Source organism: Corella eumyota, chromosome 2, assembly GCF_963082875.1.
Source record: "Corella eumyota chromosome 2, kaCorEumy4.1, whole genome shotgun sequence".
NCBI lineage: Eukaryota > Metazoa > Chordata > Ascidiacea > Phlebobranchia > Corellidae > Corella > Corella eumyota.
The window spans coordinates 8721879-8747941 of record NC_137491.1 but is presented as its reverse complement, the minus strand read 5'-3'; the positions used below and the strand labels follow the sequence as shown (position 1 = coordinate 8747941).

General features: G+C 29.1%; 4 protein-coding genes across 4 annotated transcripts; 1 reads left to right on the top strand and 3 right to left on the bottom strand.

Moving 5' to 3' along the window:
* Positions 1-799: 799 nt before the first annotated feature.
* On the bottom strand, positions 800-5792 carry LOC145741977 (uncharacterized). Its single transcript, XM_082559685.1, has 8 exons — positions 5431-5792; positions 4977-5066; positions 4591-4699; positions 3900-4093; positions 3638-3698; positions 2675-2793; positions 2363-2474; positions 800-2127 (listed from the first exon to the last, which is right to left on the bottom strand). The coding sequence occupies exons 1-8, from the start codon at positions 5719-5721 to the stop codon at positions 1988-1990; spliced, it is 1116 nt and encodes a 371-aa protein (XP_082415811.1). The 5' UTR covers positions 5722-5792; the 3' UTR covers positions 800-1987.
* A 1665-nt stretch (positions 5793-7457) lies between these two features.
* On the bottom strand, positions 7458-10024 carry LOC145743013 (endoplasmic reticulum protein SC65-like). Its single transcript, XM_082560867.1, has 9 exons — positions 9866-10024; positions 9589-9750; positions 9265-9423; positions 9059-9148; positions 8850-8975; positions 8502-8673; positions 8288-8416; positions 7918-8150; positions 7458-7789 (listed from the first exon to the last, which is right to left on the bottom strand). Exons 1-9 carry the CDS (start codon positions 9935-9937, stop codon positions 7685-7687), a joined length of 1248 nt encoding a protein of 415 aa, XP_082416993.1. The 5' UTR covers positions 9938-10024; the 3' UTR covers positions 7458-7684.
* A 416-nt stretch (positions 10025-10440) lies between these two features.
* On the bottom strand, positions 10441-19288 carry LOC145741604 (uncharacterized). The gene is made up of 15 exons (XM_082559212.1): positions 18869-19288; positions 18038-18689; positions 17846-17945; positions 17550-17692; positions 16252-16444; positions 14752-15919; positions 14257-14523; positions 13888-13991; positions 13534-13639; positions 13297-13407; positions 12679-12851; positions 12199-12337; positions 11813-12062; positions 11468-11685; positions 10441-11282 (listed from the first exon to the last, which is right to left on the bottom strand). The coding sequence occupies exons 1-15, from the start codon at positions 19181-19183 to the stop codon at positions 11235-11237; spliced, it is 3987 nt and encodes a 1328-aa protein (XP_082415338.1). The 5' UTR covers positions 19184-19288; the 3' UTR covers positions 10441-11234.
* A 1165-nt stretch (positions 19289-20453) lies between these two features.
* Positions 20454-26058, top strand: LOC145742022 (uncharacterized). Its single transcript, XM_082559756.1, has 16 exons — positions 20454-20749; positions 20822-20971; positions 21062-21444; positions 21532-21641; positions 21716-22214; positions 22361-22493; positions 22595-23063; positions 23132-23270; positions 23568-23753; positions 23840-23884; positions 23971-24077; positions 24160-24322; positions 24477-24647; positions 24730-24870; positions 24936-25042; positions 25132-26058. The coding sequence occupies exons 1-16, from the start codon at positions 20527-20529 to the stop codon at positions 25349-25351; spliced, it is 3246 nt and encodes a 1081-aa protein (XP_082415882.1). The 5' UTR covers positions 20454-20526; the 3' UTR covers positions 25352-26058.
* The last annotated feature ends 5 nt before the right edge of the window (positions 26059-26063 follow it).

The following is a 26063-nucleotide window of genomic DNA, read 5'->3' as shown; positions in this document are numbered from 1 at the left end:
TAAAAACGCCACCTAAAATAGTTATAGAAGGTGGCGGCAAAGCATCTAATAAATGGCAGCAATATCAAGTTAGTATTTATTTATATTTTTAGCTTATGAACTATGCTTAACTTAAAGTCACCTTATTTATTTATTTGTAGAAATACGGTATGTGCCAAAAAGCAGTTCAAGAAATGCGAGAATTGCAGCAAACCGAACGTTTAATAAAGGTATTGGCAGAAAGCCCACTGCGAACTTTGCGATCAAAGGATGAAACAGATATAGTAACAAACAAAATGGAAATCGAGGTAGTATGACATATTTTTATTTAAAATTTTTCGGCGTTTCAAACTATTTTCCAAAACTTAAAAGGTTGATGCTAACTCTGTGCTTGAAAACAATGAATGTAAAACTAATAAAAAAAACATTGACCAACGAACTGCACCAGAAGGATTTTTATTAGATGAGGGTCATTTTATATGTCCTGATTTGGAACCAACGTTAGAAAGGTAAAACCATATTAAATTGTTAATGTTTATAAATACCAAGCTTTACAAGAAAAAAATAAAAGTAATTTAACGTTTTAGTGACTTTCTTGGTGTTGGAACACTCTTGAAAGAAAAATTAGCAGATATTGAGCAAAAACCAACCGTTGAGGATTACATTTCTATATTATGATAAAAAAAAATAAAGGCTGGTAAGATTAGTTATGATTTCTTGTTTAAAAATGTAAATATATGCATTTATTTCCATTAAAATGATATCGTATAAGTTTATAAACGTAACCCCCCTACTTATAAGTAATGGCAACAGCTTATACAGCAATGCGATTGTATTTGTTTGAAAAACATAGTACGTTCGTGAAAATAATATGGAACAAGAAAATATCAAATATCCAATTTTCTCAACACTGTCATTTTAAATTTTTAGTCACAGTGTATCCTTTAACTACTTAACTTTAGTTATTGTCAAAAAAGTTAATCAATTTTGGGGATTTTTTGATTAGAACAAAATTGATCAAGCATTTTTCAGATAAAGTAGAAAGATGTAATAATATCAATAAACAATTATTTTAGAGGAACCTTTTTTAAAAATAAACAAAATGCATTTGATGGAACAGTAAAAAAGGCAATAACAAATTTCATATTTAGGGAACAAACTTGTAAAACAACTAAAGCACCTTTAAAAAATTAACACATGATTGTTAAAAACATATAAAATCTGCAAAAAATATATATATGCTTATGTTTGCAGTAAAGTAGCTTAAACTTAAATTGCTTTAAAATGGAAATGAAACTTATGTGGCAGTAGACAAATGATTGTGATAAAAAATTACACAAAACTATTTTAAAGTAAAAATTGCTCTAATTCATAGTACAAAATGACAGTGCTGTTAGGTATAAAAAGGCACTTGTTTTAACACATTATTTTGGCAGTGGTTTTTGTTTGGCAGAGAGAGAAAAAAGCGTCTAAAAGTAAAAAATAAGCTTTACAATTCTACAGGTGCAAGATGATATACAAAAGCAAAAAAAAATGTAATAAAATATCAATTATAAGAAATGAAGAATAAAAATACAAAAAAAAATGTTGTTTAGTTAAAAATGTCAGAAAAATTATTTATTAACATTTTTGTGGTCTATTGGGTTTTTACAACTATTTAAAATGCCAGTAAACCAAACAAATAGAAATTCGATTTCTTGGTATTCATAAAAAATAATAAACAAAATTGACTGCCGCAAACACAATCTCTGGAAGTACATTAAATCTCTACAGGGACACAGTTAAGCCATCTATATATATAAAGATCAAAAACAATTTGCTCGGTCACTAAGCATTTAAAACTAAATACATGATTACAAATATGATTGATAAAACTCAATTTTAATAAAAAAGGTTTAAATGAGCTTTTATTCTGAGTTCATTTCTAACTGGATTGAACACCTGTCACTCATAATTTCAAGACACTTTGGCTCTCACGTTGAATATACAAATAAAGAGAAAAATCAAATTAAAGTTCCTCTCTAGTATTTGCGGTCGACGACAATTGAACTAAGCCGAAAAACGATTCAGCTTTTATCATATCAACCCTGGTTTTGGGATAAGTGGTGGATATATAAACACTATCAAATGCTTTAAGTATTCTAGCCCCTGCAAAACAAACAAAATTATGGAGATTCCGTAACCATATACAAATAATCAAAACTCAATATTTTTAAATTTGATTAGATTGTTAGAATATATTATTTACTTTGTGTCATAACTTGTCAAATATTAATTTAAAATTTCAAGTGATTGGCAATGTCAACACAAAAAACTCACCACCTTAGTATTTTATATCTTTTAATTTAATTAAAATTTAATTAATTTTAAATTAAATTTGTACCTGACGTGAAGCATGTAGTTTTTACTACAGATCTTACACATTTTAGAAACGTGACTCCGTTAACTTTAACTTCATGACTTAGGGATGTAGTTTCTTCACTGACTATCACCAACTAACACAATATTAAAAAAATATTAAAATTATCAAGAAAATATTGAATTTATCTACCTTTTGACTTATTTATATATAACTTACTTTAAGCCTTTAAGTTTGCTTTTTCAAAGAAATTTTAATAATGTCATATTTTATAAATAAAAAATTAAAAAAGTCAATATCATATTTAATAAAAAAATAAATTTAATTAATTTTTACTTGGCTGTAAATGTGAAAAAGTCCCGTTTCCTGAACTTGCACGGTTCCATTATGTTGAAAGTAACGGAAATCGTCGTTGTCACTCCAGTCTGACTTGGTCCAGTGAATTAAGGCACCGTCTGTTAACAAAAACAAACATTCTTTTTTTTATTGTGATAATGTTTTTAAAATTAATAGTTTGGGAAATAATTTCTAAGAAGTTAGGGTGGGTATTTTTTTTATGTTACGGGAATTTTCACCTATTAAAATGGTTTTATTTAACTTTTGAACTGTTAAAACTTTCTTAAGTTAAAATTTGACCTAAAAATAAACAATTTAAATAAAAATATTGCAAAAAATAAATGTTGCAGTTAAATTTAAATTTGAAATAATATTGAAGTATTAGGAATTAATTGCCAATTGCAATAAATATTGTCTTGAACTTTTTAGTGAACAGCGGGCTCATAAAAACAAAGCAATTAAACCCTAGCACAAGCAAGCAACAACCTAACGACTGCAATGCATATATGCATAACATGTCTAAAACTTGCTCAAACCACAAACTGGGCAAACAACTTTAAATCAAGACCTTATTAAATGTCATATTAGCATTGGAGAAAGGGAAAAGTATGTGCAAACAAAGAAGCTTTGGTGATATGGCAATTTTAAGAGCGATCACATAATTAACGAGAATTTTTAAACCCCACACGCAAGACAGGGGTATTATAAATTATAAATTTTAAGATTTAAACTTTAGGTATACTACCTATGATAAACATTTCAAAGAATATTGTACATTATGTTTATAAGGCCAGGACTTTGTATTTAATTCATTATACTAACTAACACAATTTAACTTAACAAAATGTTTAATAATTTTACAATCTATGAACAATTTTTTTTATATTTTTTTTTTATGCAATATTGTTATTGTTTATCCATCTAAATAAGTAGCTTGGCTTTTACATTGCATTTTTGACTTACTTCTGTTTGATGAAACATTTGGCGACCCATCACCATGTAAATGAATGGAGGATGACATAAACTAAAAACATTTAATAAAAATAAATACTATATATGTCATAGATGTTATATCTATTAGTCACTATTACAACACAACTCGGAATTTTTTAGCGGTTTACAGAAATTTAATAAAATTGACTTCTACTCTACAATACACAAAAATTATAAAATAATTTAATTTTAAATTAAAAAAAAAATTATCAGTAAAAATAAAGTTTCTTACAGATTTTCCAGGTGGGCCAGCAACACCAGGGGCTCCTTTAGCCCCAACCTTTCCCCTCTCTCCCTGTGGGCCTTGTGGGCCAGCAATAGACTCACCCTTTGCTCCAATTAACCCACGAGGTCCAGGAGGACCTGCAGGACCATCCCGTCCATCCCTACCATCTCTACCACTTCGACCAAGAAATTCTAAAGATTCTAAAAAAAAAAAAAATGTCAAAAAATAAACCAAGATAAATTCCAACACTTGGTTATTTTAATAACATACTTTAACAAATTTAATTCACAAAAGTTAATTTTTTATTTTTACTAGAAAAATAGCTAATAAATTATAAACAATCGAAAGATGTTATTAAGACAAGAGATGCATTGTAATAACTTTACATTAAAATCAACACAGCTGTTTTAATATAAAACAACCTATTATTCTTTTTTATGAATTTGTTATAACATTAAACATGACTTATGAACTTAGAAAGTGCCACGACAAGTATCTTGTTTGCAAAAACAGGCTTATTGATAATTAAGTCAACAACGGCTTAAAAAACAAACAAACTTCAACATTTGGACTTTGCTCAAAAATAAAATCAAGTTGCACACCAGCCAAAATTCAGGATGCCAAAACTGTAATTTAAGTTCTTATTAACAGGTAGGAAGCAATACTAAGGAATCTTTGACATTTTAAACTTTCTTACCATCCCTAAAATGAGATCGACGACCATTTCCTTTAAAAGGACTAGCCGTTGCTTCGCGTCTTTCTCTTGGTGTGACTAATGTTAAATCGCCGACTGTCGGTTTTTCAATCTGAAAAACAAATTCAACAAATTATAAAAATATAAACCATATAGGATTATAGTTATTTTATTCTTTATTGTGATAAAAAAATGTGTACGAAATTTAGTAAAAGGTAGTGCAATAAATCCACTCCTTTTACCAATTTTTGTACTAATTTTTTATTATAACACAGTCATCTAAGACAAAGTCCAACATAATTTAAAACAAGTTAACAATTTTTAATGCATTAAACAAAAAAGGCAAAATTATTATATATATATATATATACATTTTTAAATGCCCATACCTTTGTGTCACCAACTAACTTGGCAATTTGTCCACCACCAATATTTAAAGATTCCCTTGTAACACAGTTATCAACATTTTCTTGCATCATCTGTAAGATACAATTCAGAATTAATTCAATTTTTTAAGAAAAAATTAAACATATAGGCTATATATGTAAAAAATAAATTTTTGATTTATTTAATATTTATTATTATATGTTAGTAAAAAAATCAAGTGGTTAACTTGATAACATAGTCATGCAATCGAAACAAAAACACAAAACTAAGGCTTAAAACATCATGCAATTATCTAACTTCTTTTTAGTACTTATAAAATGATTACCAATGGTATTTGTGTTTGTAAAAAGTTATACATCAGCAATAATTTGTAAACAAAGAATATAAAATAAAAGTCAAGCCAAATGCCAGTTCATAACAAATTAAAATAAAAATTACAACTTCAAGTTCACCCACCAATAATTCTTGCTTCAATTCCGTCATTTCTGTTGATAGCTGAACATATTTTATTCCTCCTGCTACAAAAGTAAAAACCAACAAAGCAGTCAGCAGAAATCCTAACAAATATTTGGCTGTACATTCAACTCCATTTAACCCACAATAAAAAATTTTCTTTTTTTGAAGCATTTCGGATTTTTGAAGCGATGTGCAGTGATTGGTCGTTTGCTGAGGTGTCATGTTTGGTTCCTCCTGGTGGGAGATATAAACTAGAGAGGAATCATTACGATGATTTTGGATTTCCTCCATATTTATACACACAAGAATTAGTGTTGGTAAAGATTGGGCATAGTAAACAAAAAAATTAATAATAAACCAAAAAACCTAAAAATAAAAAATGTTATTTTATTAGTGCCCTTAAATTTTAAAATACCTAATATTATACATTAACAAAAATAATTGTAACATTTAAACAATAAAAAATTTGAGGCCCAAAGCTTGTGTTTTATTGCAAAAAAATTAGATTTCTATCTTAATCTGTTTATTTCTGTTTTTCTAATTAATCTGTTAACAACCCAATTTTTATAGTAATGTTTTCTTAAAATACATTTAAATAATCATAAAGACCTCACATAGAAAATAACTAAACTCATGCTTTTTAAAATTATATTTTACGACTTGACTCACATTCCTAAAACTTTAAAATTAATTATTAACTTTTTTGTTTTCAAGTAAAGCTAGTGAGTTTCTATACCAACCTTTTTTTATCAAACTTCGGTCACGGATCGTCGGTTTGATAACTGAATTACATTTTGTCAGCAAATTTTCTAAACTAATCCGCAAAAGTGTCACGTTTCAACTTAAAAATAACCTATAGACAAAGTTTTGTGAATTTCTAAATAAAATGGCTATAGCACCATGCTCGAAGTTTTCCCGCTAGATCTTAAGCCTCTTGAGATCACATGCTAAGATCTGGCGCGAGTTGGTTCGTTACGTCAAAAGAAAGTGACATGTTGTTGTTTTGTTGCTTTGTCTTGGAAACGAACCGCTAACTTTTCTCCATTTCAATGTTCGCGTTATCTTCTTCTCTTTTTAAACGGCAAGACGAAATACCTGTTCACTAACATTTGTGTTTATCGTTTTTATTTGATCATTTTTTGACACAAATACACTTTGTGCATTAAAAATTACTCTTTTTTTATTAAAAAAATAAAGTAAAGTTTTTTTTTCAACTTTAAAAAAAAGCAACTCATCAATTCGTCCTAATTGGGATACAACCTTTCCCCACAAGCAATAATTGAAACAACACGCAGACACGTGTGTTACGATAACCTGTTTCTTGTCTTGATTTTGGTGTTTTACAATAAGAATTTAAAAAAAGATGGGCCCTGTTGCAAAACGAAGAATTTCCCAAGCGTTTGGGGTATGCAGACACATATTTCGATGGGGTTGGATACCTTTGATATTAACGTTAGGTAGGTACAAACTTGAAAAATATATAATTTTTATATAGTAAACTAGATAAAATCGTTTACTGTATGTTGCTAGAAATTGTACAACTTAAAAGAAGACGAAAATATGATTTTTTGCTTTGTTTGCTTTTAATTTATCTTCATATTTTAATTCTTTAAGGATTTAAAAGAGGAGCAGACCCTGGAATGCCAGAACCAACAATTTTATCGTGAGATTTTAATTTGTATTTAATATAACTAAAAAAAAGGTTTGACAGGTTTATTATAACACCTTAATAAGTAATGCTTATATAGATTTTATTTTTTAATAAAGCACAAGTTATTTTTATTTTTTTAGGTTATTTTGGGGATAATGGATATTTTAATATGTTTTATTTTAATTTCCCTCCTGTATTTTGTTTAAAATAAATAAAACCCTTTTTCTTGGTATAATTACTATTCAACATGATTTTGTAATAATTTTAAATCTGGGCTGTTGATTATTGTTTACAATAGGCAATTTTTCCTCGTGTATTTTTCACTTCATAAAATTACCTGACAAAGTTTCTTAAAATTTTCTATTACAACTTATACATAATTGTGCATGTATTTTGGTAAGAAAGCATTTAAATAATATAGATTTCAATATATTTGGCTTACAGGCTTGATGTCTGGTAAATATTACAAGTGCTAATTAATTTAAATACAATAAATTATAATACTGCATGAAAGATGTCAAAATATTAGGTAAAAAATGCATAGCGCATACAAAGGGCAATTAAAAAATGACAAATTAAAAAGGCATAAGATACAGCGGCACCCTAAATATTTAGAAGTTTTTCGTCTAGTTTAATTGAAATTGATTCGGTTAGATCTGCAATTAAACTTGCCATATCATTAGACTGCTCATCTTCTAGTACCTCGGCCTATATTAAAACAGACATATTAGTCTGAAAATTATGTTAACAAATTGTTAAAAGTTACTTGACTAATACAAAAAAAGGGGCTTATAAAATTTCAATATTGAAATAAAATTTTTAAGTTTATTTTATACCTCATCATTTTCATTTAACAGTTCTTCCCCAATTTCAATCAATTTTTCTAACTTATTTAAATAAGAATGAAACTTTACGGCATCTTTTCTTGGGTGAAAATGTTTGCTTAAAGACAAATTGTGATCTTCTGCTGTTTGTTTGTAATATTCCACGTTTGTTTCTGCATTTTCCTGTTCAGGGTTTAATAACAACACTGACATTGCTGAGAACACTGCCATCTCAGGGTTACTTACTAAATTTTCAAAATAAAAAAAAATTAGTTTAAATTTGGAAAATAATTACAGCTGAAAAATTAAATTTTAAAATATAATAACGTTTTTAAAACATTGTTAAATTTTTCCTTATACAAAAATTTAGTAATTTATTTACATGAATGGTATGAGAACTGTAAATAGGAGTAACAATGTGCTGCAAAATGATCAATTTTAGTTTCCATGACCACTGGATCTAACTTTTCATTACACTTCAGTTCACATTTAAGACTTCCATTGTAATGCTCTAAAAAATAAATTAATTAAAATTTCTTGTAATCATTCTAAAAAATATTTAGTTTCATAAAAAAAATGTATATACGAAAACTGACCTGTCATCGATTTATAAAATCGATAAAAAAAGGTTGGAAAAGATGGTTTGTAACACAAAGTCAAACATTCTTCATGTGACTTATAATATTCAACTAAACATTTCTCCAAACTCGTTACTGTTCCACTATAGTCTTTGTCTTCATAAGCCATAATCCCCTCCACAAATAATTTCTAAAAAATAATATGTAAATTTTAAAGTTTTTTTGCTTGGATTAAACTACCAACACTAAGAATTTACTATTTAGCATATAAATGGTAGAATTAGTTAAATAATATACTATAAAAAGAGAGACAAATAACCCGATATAACTAAGCTTTTCTTTGAAATTCATTAAACTCTTTCTTACATAGAATTTGGGTTCCTCTAAATCTTTTAAGTCTTCTTCATTTATTTCTTCCATCTCTAGATATCGATTAACATTTTCATATGCTTGCTCATTCTCACTGTTAGCTTGTAAAAATGTGTAAGCAGCCTTCAACAAACAAAATTTATTTTTAATGGAAAAAACATTTATACATTTATAATTTATAACTAATATTTTTTAAATGAACTAACCTGTGAAGCTTTTTTAAAAGCATTTAAATTGTAATATGCAAATTGTAAAAAGTCATAAGCTTTCTTTGAATCCAAATCTTCTTGTAATTGCTTAAAAAAAGTATTAATAATAAAATATAACAAATATAAATATTCAAGCTTTCTGTTGTAAAACAAAACTAGTTCACTATTGTAACACACATATGCGAGTGAACAAACAAACTTACTGGTGGTATGTATTGCACGGTACTGGCAAATGGATGCTCTTCTTTGCACAGCTTTATACAGTTGCTCTTTGCCAATATATCGCCCATGTATTTTAAATCAAAATTATCTTTAAAATCCAGGTTGAGTTCTTTGCTGATATTAGCATTTTTGCACCGCACCTATAAAATTTAAAATGAATAAATAAGTACACACACACCTATATAGATATATATATTACAAGACATTTAAACTTTTTATTCACAAATATCATTAGCAAACTGTAAAATAAAAGTAATGCAGTTTATATATTTATTCTTTTTTTATTATTATTAAATCTATCATACCCCACAGGTGATTTCAACATGTTGTAACATCTTGTAGCTGACTAAAGCTTTCTCGAAATAGTTTATGGAATCTCGCCACTCTTCAGCATGGTAATGACTTATTGCTTTGTCAACCAGATCTGCTATTGTAGGTTTCTTGTCTTCAGAGTTATCTATTTCATCCTAAATAGAAAAGACTTATTAATAACATACTAAAAAAATTAAAAAAAAACAAAAGCTAGCAAAAGAAATATCAAATATTTTAACCAACATTTAAATCACAAAACAAGATACTTACATCTGTAGAAGAGTAAACGTGTTTTGTTCTTAATAAAATTAGGGCTATGCAAAAAATACTAATCTTCCACATCCTCTTAATTATAACACAACTAAGAAGCAATTCACTGCCTGACGCTTTTATCTCGTATTGTTATTAAGGAATAACAGAATCCTTACATTTTTGCAGGGAAAGTCCCTGTACTCAAGGAATTGTTAAGACGTGGCACAGTGGCATGTCACGCTTGATCCAATGTCAGGCTTACTCATTTGATATTTACTGCAATATTTAACACCTTAGAATGGAGGGTGATGCTACATACCATCGGCCTACTGAAGGTTTTAAAGTTAAAAATTTTTATAAAACACTAGATTAAAAGATAACATTTACAAACTTTAAACTATTACTTGCATAAAGGTGGGTAGGGTAACAAATTAAGAACCTTTTCTACTAAATAATTATTAGCTATAAGGTAAAAAAATACTGCAAGAATAACAAGGCCCAAAGCTTGACCTACATAATTTAATATGCTAAGAAAGGGCCCTATCTTCTGAAAAACCTTGAATTTTACACAATTATCAAGTATAATAAATATATTTTTTTCTGGACAACACATTTATTTAAACGTTAGGATGAACCAAATAAACACTGGATGCGGTAACTTTGCACTGGAACTAATGTATCAAGAAATATGAACACAACAAAAACAACAAGCATAATGATAATAGCAAAAATAACAAGAAAAAAAACGAGCACCAAAAAGGATTGAAAAATTGCACACAAATATACTTTCAAAACATGAAATCGTTTCTAAAGTATTTTTTAAACTTCAATATAATACTATTAATACTTAATACTGTAATAACAGAAATGTACTAGCTTACTATTTTATAGAATTACTATTGAAGAAGCACCACCAAGCAAATACAACAATTATACTGTCCTATTAAGTCTAGATCATTAAATGCAAAATAAGATAAACACCCAAAAAGGTTGAAATGCTAATGGTAGTATAAATAAAATCACAGCAATATGAATAAAAAAAACATAAATAAAAATATATCTATTTAAGTAAAAAGCTTTACGCCAATTGCGAGCTCAAAAGTATATGTGAAAAAAGCAATGCGCGCAGCACATTAAAAAGAGTATATACAGATTTAAAACGTACAGAACTAGTTCATCTCTATGTTAAATTTAAACACAATAGAATTCAATTATGGCAGTATTAATACATCTGTCAATGCATGAGGTTTAACAGACATGTATGATAAGCATTAAAAAGCTATCTAAAGCATAAGCAAGGTTGAGATGTAAAAAGGGTGGCTGACATGCAATTTAACACATATTCAAATCTTTAAAATGTGTATTGTCAAGGATTAAAATTTAACCTTTAGCTGCTGTTTTCATTGTTAAGATCGTGTGTCAATAAAATTCCAACCTAAAACGTAAATAGAATTTTAAATTTATAAAAATATACTTTTTTGAAAAAAGGCATCATTTATCTAGAAATATAAGAATATAAGTAGGATTTTTTTAAAATTACACAATGACAATAATGCATTTTGTATGACTGGATTTGTCACAGTTTAAAACCTTCAAATTATTTAAACACAAGCAACTGACCTTATAAAAATAATGAGCTGAGTAACAAACAAATTTTTCCGCTTTATTTGCGTTAGGTAAATTGACTGAGCGAACGCAAACAGAAGAAGCAGTTGAACTTGGCATTGTATACTCAACCTCACAACTTCCAAGTGATTTTGTTAGCTCACTCAACTCAGGTAAGTCTCGATCTGAGTTCAACTCGATGAAACAGGTTAGTACTTGAGGGGTGTTTTGAGCTAAAAATTTTAAATCAATTTTTAAACAGTTTGTGCCCCAAAAAAGAAACTAAATAATAGTTAGGGCAAAGATTATGCCAATACTTATTAATTTTACAAAGTTTTTATATTTTCATTTATTTTTTACCAGCATTTTTCTCTGGAAATCTTGGCATTCTCCAAACAAGTGATTTATAAGCAGCTTCATATTTTGCATCACCCATTGATGCCTCTAGTGTTGCATTACTTCCCAACATCACGTTTTCAGCCTGTGCTGACCCAACTTTAGTTGCTCGCTTGGCATGCACGGATTTTATTCTGATTCTTCCTGTTTTCCTGAAAGCAGGAACCCAACGCTCTGGTATTGAGAAACGTATTGATAAGTCTTCACATGGTACCTAAAAAAACAAAAATAAATAATTTGTATCAGCAAATTAAGAGGCTTATTATGTTTATTGGCAGATTCTTAATGAAATTCCTGTTACAGTAGGAAATTAAGTTTGTATAAAAATTAGTAGATAAACAAGGGTTTACTTGGGATAATAGATCTTTGTTGGAACTATGATTTGTGCTTGATCTCACAACACATCTTATAGTGACTTGTACTCCTTTCACATTTGCTGATGCTTTAATTAACACAGGAAATTGTGGCTCTTTATAGAGACAGTTAAACCTAAAACAAAAAAAATATTTTTAAATACATTCGAGTAGAAAAAAAGCATTATTTTTCTCTAAGGGAAAATATTAAATTAAATCAATAAAACCTTCCATCCAAAACATTAGTTTGGAATTAAAAGAGTCCAACTAATCAATAACATTCTACCACAATCAATAACCAACTTTCATTGCAAAATTGAGGGCCATACTTGATTTAATGCTTAACACTGTATAAGTGGGTTGATTTTAAAACGCAACCTGACTATGTTTATAGTTGGAAAATGTACATTTAATTTAACATAGAACTTTATTAAAAAGATTAGAAACTTGGAATTGTAATTGTTTTTTTGCATTTACCTTAAAAGTTCAAATTTGCATGCATCTGGGGGATGAAATGTAACTGATGCTGTTGGCTTGTCATAACCCTTCCTTGTACAACATTTATGAACAGCAACATCATTAATTTCAATCCAACTTTCATTACTACTTGGAAGAATATCTTCACGACTTACCACCTCGCTACCTTCAACCTTGAAAATAAATACTTAACTTAAGATAGTTTAAAAAAAAAAAAATTTTGTCATTTCTATAGCAAAATATATTCAAATTATTATTTCAATAATATATTTTATATAACCAAAGCCTAAACAAAAGTCTTTTTTAAATTTGAAAAAATTAAGTATATATATTGTATTACATAAATCTGGTATTAAGTGTGAAAGAATTTGTTATCTATCACATAATGGTATGCTGTGGTTGGTTAATGTTGTTAGCAGACTTATATTATCCATAAACAATGCGACAAGCCAGACAAATCTGTTAATGTCTAAGCATACACAACCCACAACAAACAATATTTAATAACACAATATTTAATAGTCACATCTCAAGAGTTTATCAAAAAGGCAGTAAGAATTAAATTTTCAATTATGTTAAACTAATAAAGGAAATATGATAAAACTAAATATTTCTAACCTTATTATCATTGAATGTGACAGTAGCCATTGGATCACCAGATAGAAAGGAGGTGACAAAAACATTTACTTGAACTTTCGCTTCAACTTTTCCACTCTCTGAAACACTACCCTTGAATTAGATAAATTAAGAAGGTGTTAAGTTTATTTGAAACACAAAAACTTAGTATGTACCATGGATTTTTTAAAAATGTATTTATACTATTTTTTGAGTTACAGATAGTTTTAACCTTCTTACCCTCAGTGTGTCTTTAACATTAAATATAATTTCATCCCTCGAATGAAATTTAACAACAGGGGAATGTTCTTCTGCTTCCTCCGACTTTTCCGTTGAACTTGAAAGCCTAAAAAATAATTTTTTTAAGTTATAAATCGCGTTGCTTTTTGAAAAATAACTACAGTTTATTGTTTAGTAAAAATTTAAAACAACGGTGAGAATAATTTAAAAATTTAAGGTAATAAAATAACAAATTGTTTTATTTTTGGGAAAAATAAATTCATTTTGTTTCTAGTAAGAAAAAAAATATGTAATTTTTATAATTTGTTAAAAGTTACTATATCAACACTATATTGCAATAAAAATAGCTCAAACCTGTTTGCATTGAACGATGCATTGCTAAGAGCATGCAAAAAGCTGACAAAATAACAGTAACTTTCAGTTCCTAGTTTAACAGCTTGTTTTCCTTTCATGGAATGCTATGTTAAAAGAAATAGTGCAGGATATTAATAACTGCCTGTTACTAAATTTAACATATCATGATTTGCAAAGATTAAAAATATAAAATCTGAATTAATTAAGCAATTTTAAAATACCAACAATATTTATAAATATAAGCAAGAAAATAATATAATAATTAGTAGCCTATAAAATTACAAATTACTTTATAATTTTAATTAACAGAAGTTTACAAAAAAATTTTTATAAAAATTATTAATTTCTAAAAAAAAAATTCAAAAATACCTTGAACCCAAAAGGACTTTTCATCATAACTTCACTTTTTCTTGATGTGTATGAGAGTTTCTCTTTGTACCTGACATGCAATATTTTAACAGTGTGGACCTTTCTTTTCATGTGCTCAGGCTCCATATCATTAAGAGAGTCAGTGTTGTAAAAGCGAGGTTGTAGAGTGGGTTCAGTGACCTGCCAGTCATGACCTGATAGGGAGATGACATAGTAAGGGTTCGTTGAACTTGATGTGTGAAATAGTTGAAGACTAGGATGGTTAATCTAAAAATGATGATTACAAAATTTAATTTAAGTTAAATTAAAATCCTGTATTTAATTTGCCAAATAATTGAAAAAAATAAATTCCTGCCAATGTACTAACTTAGTATAAACTATGCATATCAAAAAATTTTGATAAAAAATCTGTTTCGAATATTAACAAATTGCTGTTTTAAATACCAGTTGCTTATTTTTTTGTTAAATACCAATTGCTTATTATTTTGTTCTTACCTTGTCAATATTTAATCTCACATAAATTGGAACCCATTTTCTTGAGCTCATCACCTTTTTTTCTCTAGGAAATCTCATTAACATATTCCATTCCAAAACTTTTAGGTTTATTTCATCATCAAGAATTGGCTTCTTTTCTGATATATTTTCATTTTCAGCAATAAGTTCGTTCTGCAGGTCTGTGTCAATTTCAATAGGGCTTTCCACTAAATTAACATTGTCCTGCTGAACTTCTAAGCACTCATTAAGTTTTAGATCATTTAAATTGACTACATCATCTGAAAAACCAAAAATCGCAACATTCGATTCCATAAAATCGTCACTATTTCGCGCCTCTTCTTTTTCAACTATGGGTGAATTAAAAGTATCAAATGGATCATCTTCGTCATTAAAAGTTATAGGAAAGGTTATGTTGTTTAACACAGTAGTGTCTGATACATTGTTAGTGTTTGTGTTTAAGTTTAAAGAACCACTGAGATTGTCGATCAATGCATCGCTCTGCTGAGAACTGTCGAAAAAAACATGGTCACTTTCATTCCCCGATAACAAACTGGAAGGTTGTAAGTCCTCCATTTGATTTAAGGACATCATTTGAAGAGCTATGTCGTCATTGTCCGAAACTAGCGGAGAAGACACATGTGATCTTCCTCTTCGGATGCTCCCAGAAGACTTTCTAACTTTAGTGCAAGAGGGAGGTGGAGGAATAGATGGAAATAAGATCCTACTTTTTGGGGTCATGACCTCGTTTGTGGCAGTCGTTTGAAAATTAACTTTATCGAAGGGGTTATTATCGCTTGTGTTGGATGTTAATGAAGCAGTTTCACCAAGTGATGATGGAGTCCAGAATGGATTTGTAGGAGCAAGCGTTACACTTGTATCTGCTTCATTGGGTGCAATAAAAAACACAGGCTGTGTGTGTGAAATCCCGGTGTCTGTTTCAACCTGTCCAGGTTGTGAATCATCTAGCCTATTTTTCTTTCGTCTTCGTTTTAAAGTGTCGCCCTGAGCAGACATGTCAAATATTGTTTCAAGATCTTCGTTGCTGTTAATACTTGCACATGTTACACTGTCAAGATTTTCTGCCGACTCAGAAAAGTCAACGAGATTGTTTTGAGAACCTTTGTCAACCCGATTAAATCCCTTCAAGTCGTTGATATTAGCTGACAATCTGCAAAAAAATTTAATTTTTCCAAATTAGTTTAAATTGTGTGACAAATTGGTAGCAGTTTTGTATGCTAGTCAGATAATTGTTCGTGGTAATGCCATGACATGTAAAATGAGTAACAAGTTAAATTGACCTTTTCAAGTCATGAATTGACCTATTACAGAAGTTGTTTTTGTGTAATTGAAAATATAAGGCTATGCAAAATTGCTATTTAAGGCCCACAAGATTTAATATTTTATTATGTTAAATCAACCATATATTAAAGTCCTAAATACATATAGCCCTACACCATTTAAAGTCTTTTAGAATACAAAAATATATAAAACTTTGAATACCGGTCAGTGTTAAAATCGTCCAAATCATCATTTACTTCTTGATCATCAGCCAGGCTATTATGTGCGCTCACATTTCCTGATGAACCATCCACATCATCCACTTCATTCTGGATAGGAACCCAAGTTGATTGTTGTTTGATCGGGGATAAATCGGTCGTAACTTCAATTACAACGATGTCACTGTCTTGCTCTTCTGTTGTAATTTCAAAATAAATTTAATTTTGTTATTTACTAAATATGTATGGGCTTGGTTTTTATTTTAATTCAAAAATGGGATTATTGTTGAAGGGTTGACTTAACATGTTAAACAAAAGTCTTGTCATTTTAAAACAAAAATACGTATTTGATTTTGCAAGATTGTTTAATAAAATACACATACTTTTAGGTAATATATACTTTCATTTATTTTTATACATTTTATTTTATTTTTTGACTTGTGGCATGCTTAAAAAGCAATCACATTAATTATTAATACTTTAAAAACTGTATTTTAATTTGCGTGACTTCTGTACAGTGTAAATGCATTAATCATCTCATAAAATAATGAGATATGCTTTTGTTTATACAAAACACAGCTAACCAGTTTAATTTTTAAATGTGTGATGGCATTAAGTTAAATCACAGCAGGAGTTTTGATTAGCCTAATGTAAAAGTATTGATTTGCTATAAATAAAAAAATCAATACAAATTTCTGAACATTTTTCCTGATTAGAAAAAATCTTACTGGTTATCTGATTCCCAGTGGAAATCCATCCTTAAAAATTTTAACCACAAAAAAACAATGACAATTAAACAAATAAGTTATGAATATATTTAAAAATCTTTTTAGGTTACAATTATAATGATTATAAGAACCTAACACAAATACTCAATTCTTTAATAATTAGTTTGTCTTTGTATTCTCTTATTACATTGTTATAATAAATAAAACAAACTATATATATATAATATTAATGAATTTTGTTGAAAATGTTTTACTAGTTAGTAACATTGTAATTAAATTGTTAATAATTTATAGTTTTTTGAAAAAACAACAGTAAAGCCTAGTCTACAACAAACTTAAGCTCCTACCAGTTGTTTAGGTGACATGCAAAGGGGATTTACAACATAAAGAAGCAAAGTAACCACTTAAAAAGGTAAACTTTAGGAACTTGCAGAAAGTCTATAGAATAACTTTTACACAATAAAGAATGGGGTTTAATAGTTTAACGCACAATTAAATTAAATTACTAAAACTCTGTTACATTGTGCAGAAAGGTAAAACTTTAAATTTTAAAAAATATAATAAAATGACTCACTCTTCGATTGTTTTTCATCATCTGATTCATCATTAAGATGCTGATATCCTTTCCTCATCCTCTTAATTGATGATGAAGGAGTCAACCAATTTGATTCTTCATCTACAGAGGATTTTTCCTTTAAAGATGAGCTCATACTATCACTGATAAAACAAAAATAAAATTTAATTCCAATGTTAAAAAGATAGCACTAAAATCTTAGTGTTATATTTTTTCATATATTAATTATGCTAAGCTTCTCTTATTAAAATTATTTAAACTTATTAAATTGACATGCAATACAGATAGCATATTACTTTGTTTGTGATGGAAAGTAGTTGGAATGATCAGAAACCAAGTCCAAATAATTATCTTCAACACTATCTTTAAGGTCAGGTGTACCTCCAACAACTTCAACTAATAAATTTTTTTTTTTTTTTTTTAAATAATGCAATTTATACACAGGTCTATTAAAAAGAGATTTAGGACTACCTTCTCAAAACATTTACCTTTGTTTATCACTGGATTTTGGTTTAATCCATCTGTTTCATCAAAAGTTATCCATTGCTCACAAGATGCACTCTGTGACCTGACATGTGAAGTTTCTGCCAATGAAAAGTCACTTTTTACTGACCCTATTTCTTTCCGGGGTGGTATTAAGGGCGGTGTCATAACAAGATTGTTAATATTATTGCTGTCTTTCAACTGTTGGTCATTCGCATACAGATGATCAAGGTCAGTTAAAAACGAGCATGGAGATGGTGATTGCTGTACATTGATATTATTAAATTGAGGCGCAAGAACTCTTTCTGGTATAGGAGGTACATAGGAAATTTTGGCATTAGGTATATTGTTTACAGAAATATTTTCTTCTTCAAATAATAAAAGCGAATTGTCATTCGAACAAAGTTGTGAAATGGGACTGTTTAAAAGTTGATTGTTTAAATTTGTGTCTGGCACACAAGTTGTATCATTTTGAAAGAAGTCTGTTTCAGAATATAAATTGTTTTTAAGACCAGATAATGCTTCATTATTTTCTTCAAACACAACCCAATTCGAATTACTTTTAGCTATTGAATTTGGCGGGGGATTAAAAATAATATCAAATGGTGATTCTGGTTTTAAAGTTTCTGTGTTCACACTTTGATGAGGGAAATTTTCCTGAAATCAGTTGTTGCAAAGTTGATAACAAATTACTCAATAATTTTACAAAGTGAATTACATTGAAATAAATAATATAAACAAAGCTTTGCGATAAGTAAGGCATGTAATAAACCAAACAATGTTTTGCATTTAAAATTAAAATTGATTTTTCTATTAATTACTTACAATAAGTTTACCTGTTTATCAGTATTTTTTTTATCGAGTAGCATCGTATTTAAATGATTTACAAGCTCTGGTGAACTGCTAATGTCACTGCCATGCGATGCTGCTTTGGGTAAAAGTGAAAGAATTTGAAATTCTTCGGTTGTTGGCGATTTATTTGACAAATTTTGAAATTTAAAGTTTTTAACTTCATTGTTTTCATCGGAATGATTATTAACTATTCCAAATTTATCACTTTGTTCATTTAAAAAGGTTCCCATATTTTGGTAAGTATCACCAGCTAAAATTTCACCGTCTTCACTAAGTAATGATTCTTCATGATTTGCCATGTTTTTATTATTTAAAGTCAGCGTATCTGTAAAAGAATACTAGTGTCAATATTTTTCGACGTAACATTATCTGACTATTTTTCTTTTATTGAAACTAAGATTACTTACAACCATTCAACATATAGAAAATTTAAAAATTGCAAAACAGAATTTTTAAAGTATAGCTAAGTAACAAACACCGCACAATCACTAGTCTATTACCGGTAGCTGACTTAACAAAACAGCCAGACAGCGAGGACTACTGCTGAACTTTAAAATGAATAAACATTTTGGAAAATTGGTAGACACTTTATTTCTGAATGTAAACATTGCTTTTCTAAAAATACAAAATCACGTATTTAATAATTAGTTGCTATTTAAAAAAATAATTGTGTGTAGGTGAACTAATTTTAGTTTAATTAAATATTTTAACAAAAAATATCCATAAATTGCATTTATCCTTGATTTAAAACCTTTTTAGCTAAGGTTTATTGTTTTGTAAATTGTAGTTCTTTTGACTTCGTTCTAATATTTTTAGAGCAATAAATTGACATGTTGCAATATTTCACCCCAAAATGTAGTATGCAATGGATAGTAAACCTTATAGACTTTTTTCGCAAAGCGTATTTACCGATCGTACACCTGCTAAATTAAAATTGGCGCTGAAGTGTTGCGACAACTGTCTCGTTCGTGTCTTTAAAAAACTAATATATATGTTCAATAAAAGGTAAGGTGTTTGATTTGATGTGGTACATTCGTTGTGCGGTTTATTTTATAAAACTTAAGCTTTGCATCAACAAAAAATTGTTTGAATTTGTAAGCAACGTTCAACACATTGTCACGTGACCACGTGTAAAGGGGATACACAATTTAGTATTTGCGCGCACACACAAACAAATCGCGAAAATTAGAAAACGTGAACGTTTAGTAAAAGGTTGCTCAAATAGATTTTAATCAAATGGATTGTATAAAATACATTTAGGCTGTTTTAAACGCTATTTAGTGGGTGTCAACAGTTTTCATTTTTTATATGGCGCGATATTTGTCCGCGCACTGGCAGACTGGTTTTCTGTTTAATGTCAGAATATTACCATATGAAAATTACTAAAACCACATAGCTGTTTTTTTTATCTACTAAAATATATGTACTTATAAAACAACTGAACTAAGTATGATAGTCATTATTTTTATCTCTGTCTAGGTTTTGTAATTTATCCTCAATTTTAAAAAGAACAATTTTGCACATGTAGTACTTTATTTACTTAGCATGTCTATTTTGTTTAGATTAACATTAAGTTACCGGTACTTGAAACCTTATTTAACTATGTTTTTAACTTAAGAATCCTTATATAATTTATATAAGGATGAAACCTTCGAAATCTGCACAAAGTCCGAAAGGGAAACATAAGCTCAGTTCTGACTTTGAAAATCAAAAGGTTTCTCCTATCATCGGTAAACGAACCCGAGCCAACACAAGTGTAGTTGACGAATTTCAGAAAGTCAAACGTTCGTCAAGAATACGAAGTCGGAATCTTGAAGCTTTTGGAGAACTTGCAAATAATTACAATTTTAAGAAATCTACACATGGTAACTCAATTAAATCATTGTTAAAAATAACATGTTTACTTAACTATATCTCTTAACTTTGATTTTTTACAGATCTTGATGAACCAGTTGTTGCAAAACGAGCAAAGAGATCATCGACTTGTTCTTCGTCATCTTCTGTGCAGTCCATTGATGTTGAAGACCCACCTCTAACTCCAACCATAAGAAAAGGAAGATCAGCATCTGTAAAAAAGAAGGACCAAGGTAAAAATTTAAAATTTTTTGGAAGCACTGTAATTATAAGTTTGTAATCATGAACTGTATTTACTGACAATGCAATTTTATTACTCTTAGTAAATGGTACAAAACGGAATTCAATTTCAAATGGAAATAGCATAAAAAGTGAAAATGGAACCAATAGTCGAAATCAAGAAAACCCAACCCATTCTGACAATAAAACTGAAGCTAAAAATTTAAATGAGAGTTTAAACAACTCTCCTGTAAATGGTTCAATTCAAAAATTTGAAAAAGCTGTCACAAGGTCATCGAATAAATCAGTCGTGACTAGTCCTATCAAAGTTTCTAGTGAAAATAAAACTAACTCCCCAAAAACAAATGGCAAAGTGGAATTATTTCCAACACTTAAATCTGAAAATAAAAGTGACCCGGAAGATGATATAACACTTGCTATGTTATGTACAAAGAAATTAGAAAATTCAAAAAAAAATATTGCAGAGGTTTGTTTTTTTACAATTTTTTCGACAAAAATTTTATAGACTTAGCACGATTTAGTTGTATTAATAACACAATGTTGTGTTTTGCAGGACAATGGTTTAATCCTAACCAAAAATAGAAGGACAAGAAGGTTGTCACAAAAGGGGGAGATGGCGTCTGTTATTGAGTTCGTATTTAACCAAAAGAAAAATGAAAATTTGTAAGTTAGATAAAATTAGTATTTACATTATTAATTGGACATAGGTAGACTAAATTTATTGTTTTTTTATATAGAGTACCTTTGTCAACACCTATTTTGAATCAGACCAATTTGAAAAATACTCCTCAAAAAAGTGATACGAATTCATCGAAATCGAAAAACACCTCACAAAATCCAGATGAAGCAACTACTGCACAAGATGCAGAATCCTCAGATTCGTCATCAAAGAACATTACTGAGGCATTACCTTATTTAAATGACAATATTCCTATAATACCTATTTTAGATTGTAAAATAAATGATAGAACGACAAAAATTAGTAATAAACAAATTGCGTTGTCAACAAATTTACCTCAAAATTGTATTTCGGAAATCCCACCACAAACTGCTACACAAGAAGATGATAAGGAATTAAAAACAAATTCTTCACCAAACAATTTGAGTCTACCGGAACCAGATATTAAAACTAACACTGTGCCAAATATACATGCAAACAATATTGAAACTAAAAGTGAAAAAGATAAGAATGATGAATTGAATGAAAAAAGTGATGCAGATTCACCTGAACCAAAAGTAAGACACTGTGAAAAATACTTACGTTTACCATATGCCATAAATTGGGTTATCTAATTTGCCTAATGTTAAAAACAGATTTTAATTAAGCATTTTACAGACAATGTACAGGTGTTTTAACATTTTTTTTTTTAATTTTGATTCAGGACAAAGACGAGTTTTTAAAATGGAGAAAAAGAAGTTTAAGGAGTTCTGGAGTAAAATGTCAACCTGACTTTTATGCATTAAGTCTGGACCTCATGATACATCGCAATAGAAAAAGGAATTCAGAAACAGTTGGTAAATACATGTTCAAGTTTATGAGTTATTCTACAATTTTAATGATTTGTCCAGTCAAAATTTTTTTTCAAAAAACCTAAATAATTAGGTTATGTTTTTAGACACTGATGATGAGTTAAACAACAGCAATAATTCTGGTTTACCACCAGCCTCACCCAATGCCAATCTTAGCCCTTCAAGTCCTGTAAATAATAAAGCTACACCGGACAAAAATTATTTATCTGACAACAATAAAACAGATGCATTAAGTTCAGAAACAAAATCTCATATTGTAGAACAAGAAACTAATTTACCCACTGACCAAGCTAACAACCAAAATTTATTCTCATCCACTCCAAAAAGTACCCCTATTAAACTAACCCCAACAAAATGTACCCCTACCAGGGGTAGAGGGAGAGGCAGGGGTAAATGGAGAGGGGGAAGAGGGAGGGGTGGGTTTCATAGAACACTCAAAGCAGTACCCACCCAGGACCCTTTTGAGCCCCCTCCTTTATTTAAAGAGGAGCCACCAACAGGGCCAGGTGTTTATTATTTTGAATCTGATCATGTTGCTTTAAAGCACAACCAAGAGTAAGTATTTTACTTAAGCTATGGGTGGAATTTAAAAAACAAAATTATTAATTGAATTTTTGTTGTAGTTACCACTGTGTTTTAAAGTCCTATGCGAAATTGGAGGCACAGCGCAGGCAAGCTTTATTAGATCTTGACAAATTACAAGCAAGATTGCAAGATGGTCTGGATAATCCAATTTCGTTTGTGGATAATTTACAACAGAAGGTAAAAACATTTTATCCAAATTTGATGTCAAAAACTACGAATATTGCTTTGGGTAGATATAAGAAAAACTATAGTTTGTCATTAATTTTTTTTTAGATTAGAAATAGACAAGTTAGAAAAATACAAAAGACTTCATGTGCAGTAAGATGTATTAGAATGAAAAAGTTAGATTGTAGAGTTAGATCAGTTAGAATGCAATTAACATATTAATTTTTTTCTGCAGAAAACAATGTTAAAAATTTATGTAGAGCATATTTAGTGTTTTTATTTTTGGAAGTTTAACTTTTTTAATTTTAGGTAAACTTAAATTTGCCGAGCTCTCAACAAATATTCCCCTTACCTGAAGTCAACTGGTCCAAATATATATCGCAGTTTGGAACTTTTGATCACGTTTTCTCAAACAATCTTCCGCCATCAGCTACTAAACCTTTTACTCGGAGAAAAAAGAATGATTTTGAATCAGATGGTACTAGTTCTTCTCAGGTAACTTTAAAGTGTTTTAATTGTATATAAATCCTTGATATGTTCATCTTTTTTTTAAATAATTCACTAATTTTTACATGTTTTAGATTGAGGCAGTGCTAGAACAAGAGTCTAGTTCATCTTCAAACATGGTAAGAAATTTAAAATAAAATAGTGAATACTTAGCCTTTATTGTTATTGTTGTTGTTTATTCATATTGTATAAAATTTTTGTTAAGAGTAAATCACGTTCCCAGACTTTTAAGAAAAATTGGAGTGTTGAAGAACAGAGAAAATTAGAAGAACTCCTTCTTAAATATCCGCAAGAATCTGTTGAATTTAACAGGTATTGACTATTTACATTTTTTGAAAATTTTTTAACTTTTTGTTAAATAAAAATGTGAATGTTTTTACTTTTTATTACAAAGATTCCGAAAAATAGCTGCCGAGTTGAAAGACAGAACAGCTCTCCAAGTCCAATCTCGAATTCAGAAATATTTCATTAAACTTGCCAAAGCTGGTTTACCTATACCTGGTAGAATGCCAAGACTGGAAAGGATTGTCAGTGCAAAACCAAAGCGTTTTCACAGGGTAAGCTGGTTTAGTAATTTAGAATTTTATCGTTATTTGTTTCATTTTATCTGTATTTATATTTTTTATTGTAGTTTTATCTTACACTTTTAAAAAAATGTATTTATGTAAACAATTTCACTCTGAATTTTTTTTCTCGAATTTTCCTCATCAGCATCGAACTCACCCTCAGTCTTCCCTCACCCGCATCTCCACCTTCTTTTCTGACTTTCATGTCCCAGTTAAGATGGGAGATGATGATGAAGAAGATGCATGGGGAGCAGGAAGAGCAAATGAGGAGGAGGATGGTGGGGGGTGGGATAATGTGGAATCAGAGCAAGTCTCAGTAAGTTGTTAACTAATGTTTAAATTTATATAAAAAAATTTATAAATTGTTAATTTTTGTTGTTTAAATTATTAAATTTTAGGACGAAGAAGACATTCCAAATGAATTAAGATTCTCGGACGAATATTTGGAGATTTTACGATTAAAAAGGAAACGAAAGAAAAAGCTTTGCGTACTTGACAATAAAGGAAAACAAGCCTTAGCAGAACATTTCGGTTACCAGGTATATAGTTATAGTAATTCTTTTATGACGATCCAAATATTTTAATTCTATTTTTGTTATTCTAGTGTGATATTTGCAAAGATGAACCAATTCGAGGTGTCAGATTTCATTGTATTGATTGTCCACATACTGATTCTGTAGATCTTTGTCAGTCATGTATTAGAACACAAAGGTATGTTATTTAGTCTGTTGTATCTTTAGTTTTGAAATTTATGATTAGCGTTGTGTATGCACAAATTTATTTTTGTATATCCATTCTAGTCAATTTGAGACCAGTGTGCACAAAAGCAACCATCGCATGGAGCCTGTATACGCAAGCCTACCTCAAACCAGTAACACTCTTGACAGTGACAACAACACAGATTTCCCTGATCTGCCTGGCCCATACACAGACAATGACTATACCAAGGTTGCTTCATTAAATCCAACCACCTGTGGTTACAACTACCTCGATCCCAACTATTTACCCCCTAAAGGATAAGTAAGATTCATTTTGGTTTTAGTAATATTGGAGTTGTATTAATTATTTAGGGTACATTTTGATATAGATATCTTTATTTATATATTCAAGAATCTTACAATTTTATAAAAATGAAAAATTTAATTGGATTAGTGCAGGCTGGTTTCTGATCTCAGTTTTTAAATGTTGATTTTTATAATGTCATTCATAGCCTTATCTTTCATTCGTTTATTTTCTGTCAATCATAATTATATCGAAGGTGATTTTTTAAGTACAAGTTCTCTAAGAATTGGTTGATGACAATTAAATAGAAACAGACAAATGCAGAGGCATTTACACACATTTATTTTGTGATTTGTTGAAGTACTATTGTTTTTTGTTGTTGTTGTTATTGAAATTATGCAGTAAGTGTTTGTTATTTATCTTTGTGTCTATTTTAAAAAAAAATTCATTAACCCAATATTTTTCCCATGAAATAATGTCCTTAACTACTTGTAAGATGTTTTTTTAACCCCAAATCATGATTTTTTGCTTACACCAGTTCCAATAATGAACACTATTTCATTTATATTGTTGCCAACTAACGTTATAACTGTCCTTACACATGGTACCTTTTTGTTGTTGTTGTTGCCAGTTATTTACATGTTATCTAAGGTCATTAATGTTTTGTTTTAAATGCATATTGCTTAATGATATATTCTTCAAATTTACTTACATAGAAGAGATAAATAAA

Bases quoted from the DNA above. Each gene is read 5' to 3' on its own strand.
- LOC145741977 (XM_082559685.1), bottom strand. From the start codon at position 5,721: ATGGAGGAAATCCAAAATCATCGTAATGATTCCTCTCTAGTTTATATC. The intron at 4,094-4,590 runs GTAAGAAAGTTT...TTTTTTTTTTAG, and splicing joins TCGATCTCATTTTAGGGATG to AATCTTTAGAATTTCTTGGT. The intron at 2,794-3,637 runs GTAAGTCAAAAA...TTTTGTTAACAG, and splicing joins AAATGTTTCATCAAACAGAA to ACGGTGCCTTAATTCACTGG.
- LOC145743013 (XM_082560867.1), bottom strand. From the start codon at position 9,937: ATGTGGAAGATTAGTATTTTTTGCATAGCCCTAATTTTATTAAGAACA. The intron at 8,674-8,849 runs GTAAGAAAGAGT...ATTATTTTTTAG, and splicing joins TAGAGGAACCCAAATTCTAT to AAATTATTTGTGGAGGGGAT. The intron at 8,417-8,501 runs GTCAGTTTTCGT...TTTATTTTTTAG, and splicing joins ATTTTATAAATCGATGACAG to AGCATTACAATGGAAGTCTT.
- LOC145741604 (XM_082559212.1), bottom strand. From the start codon at position 19,183: ATGGCAAATCATGAAGAATCATTACTTAGTGAAGACGGTGAAATTTTA. The intron at 13,992-14,256 runs GTATTTTTGAAT...CTTTTAACATAG, and splicing joins AAAGTCCTTTTGGGTTCAAG to CATTCCATGAAAGGAAAACA. The intron at 12,852-13,296 runs GTTAGAAATATT...TTTATTTTCAAG, and splicing joins TCACATTCAATGATAATAAG to GTTGAAGGTAGCGAGGTGGT.
- LOC145742022 (XM_082559756.1), top strand. From the start codon at position 20,527: ATGAAACCTTCGAAATCTGCACAAAGTCCGAAAGGGAAACATAAGCTC. The intron at 20,972-21,061 runs GTAAAAATTTAA...TATTACTCTTAG, and splicing joins TGTAAAAAAGAAGGACCAAG to TAAATGGTACAAAACGGAAT. The intron at 23,271-23,567 runs GTAAAAACATTT...TTTTAATTTTAG, and splicing joins TGGATAATTTACAACAGAAG to GTAAACTTAAATTTGCCGAG.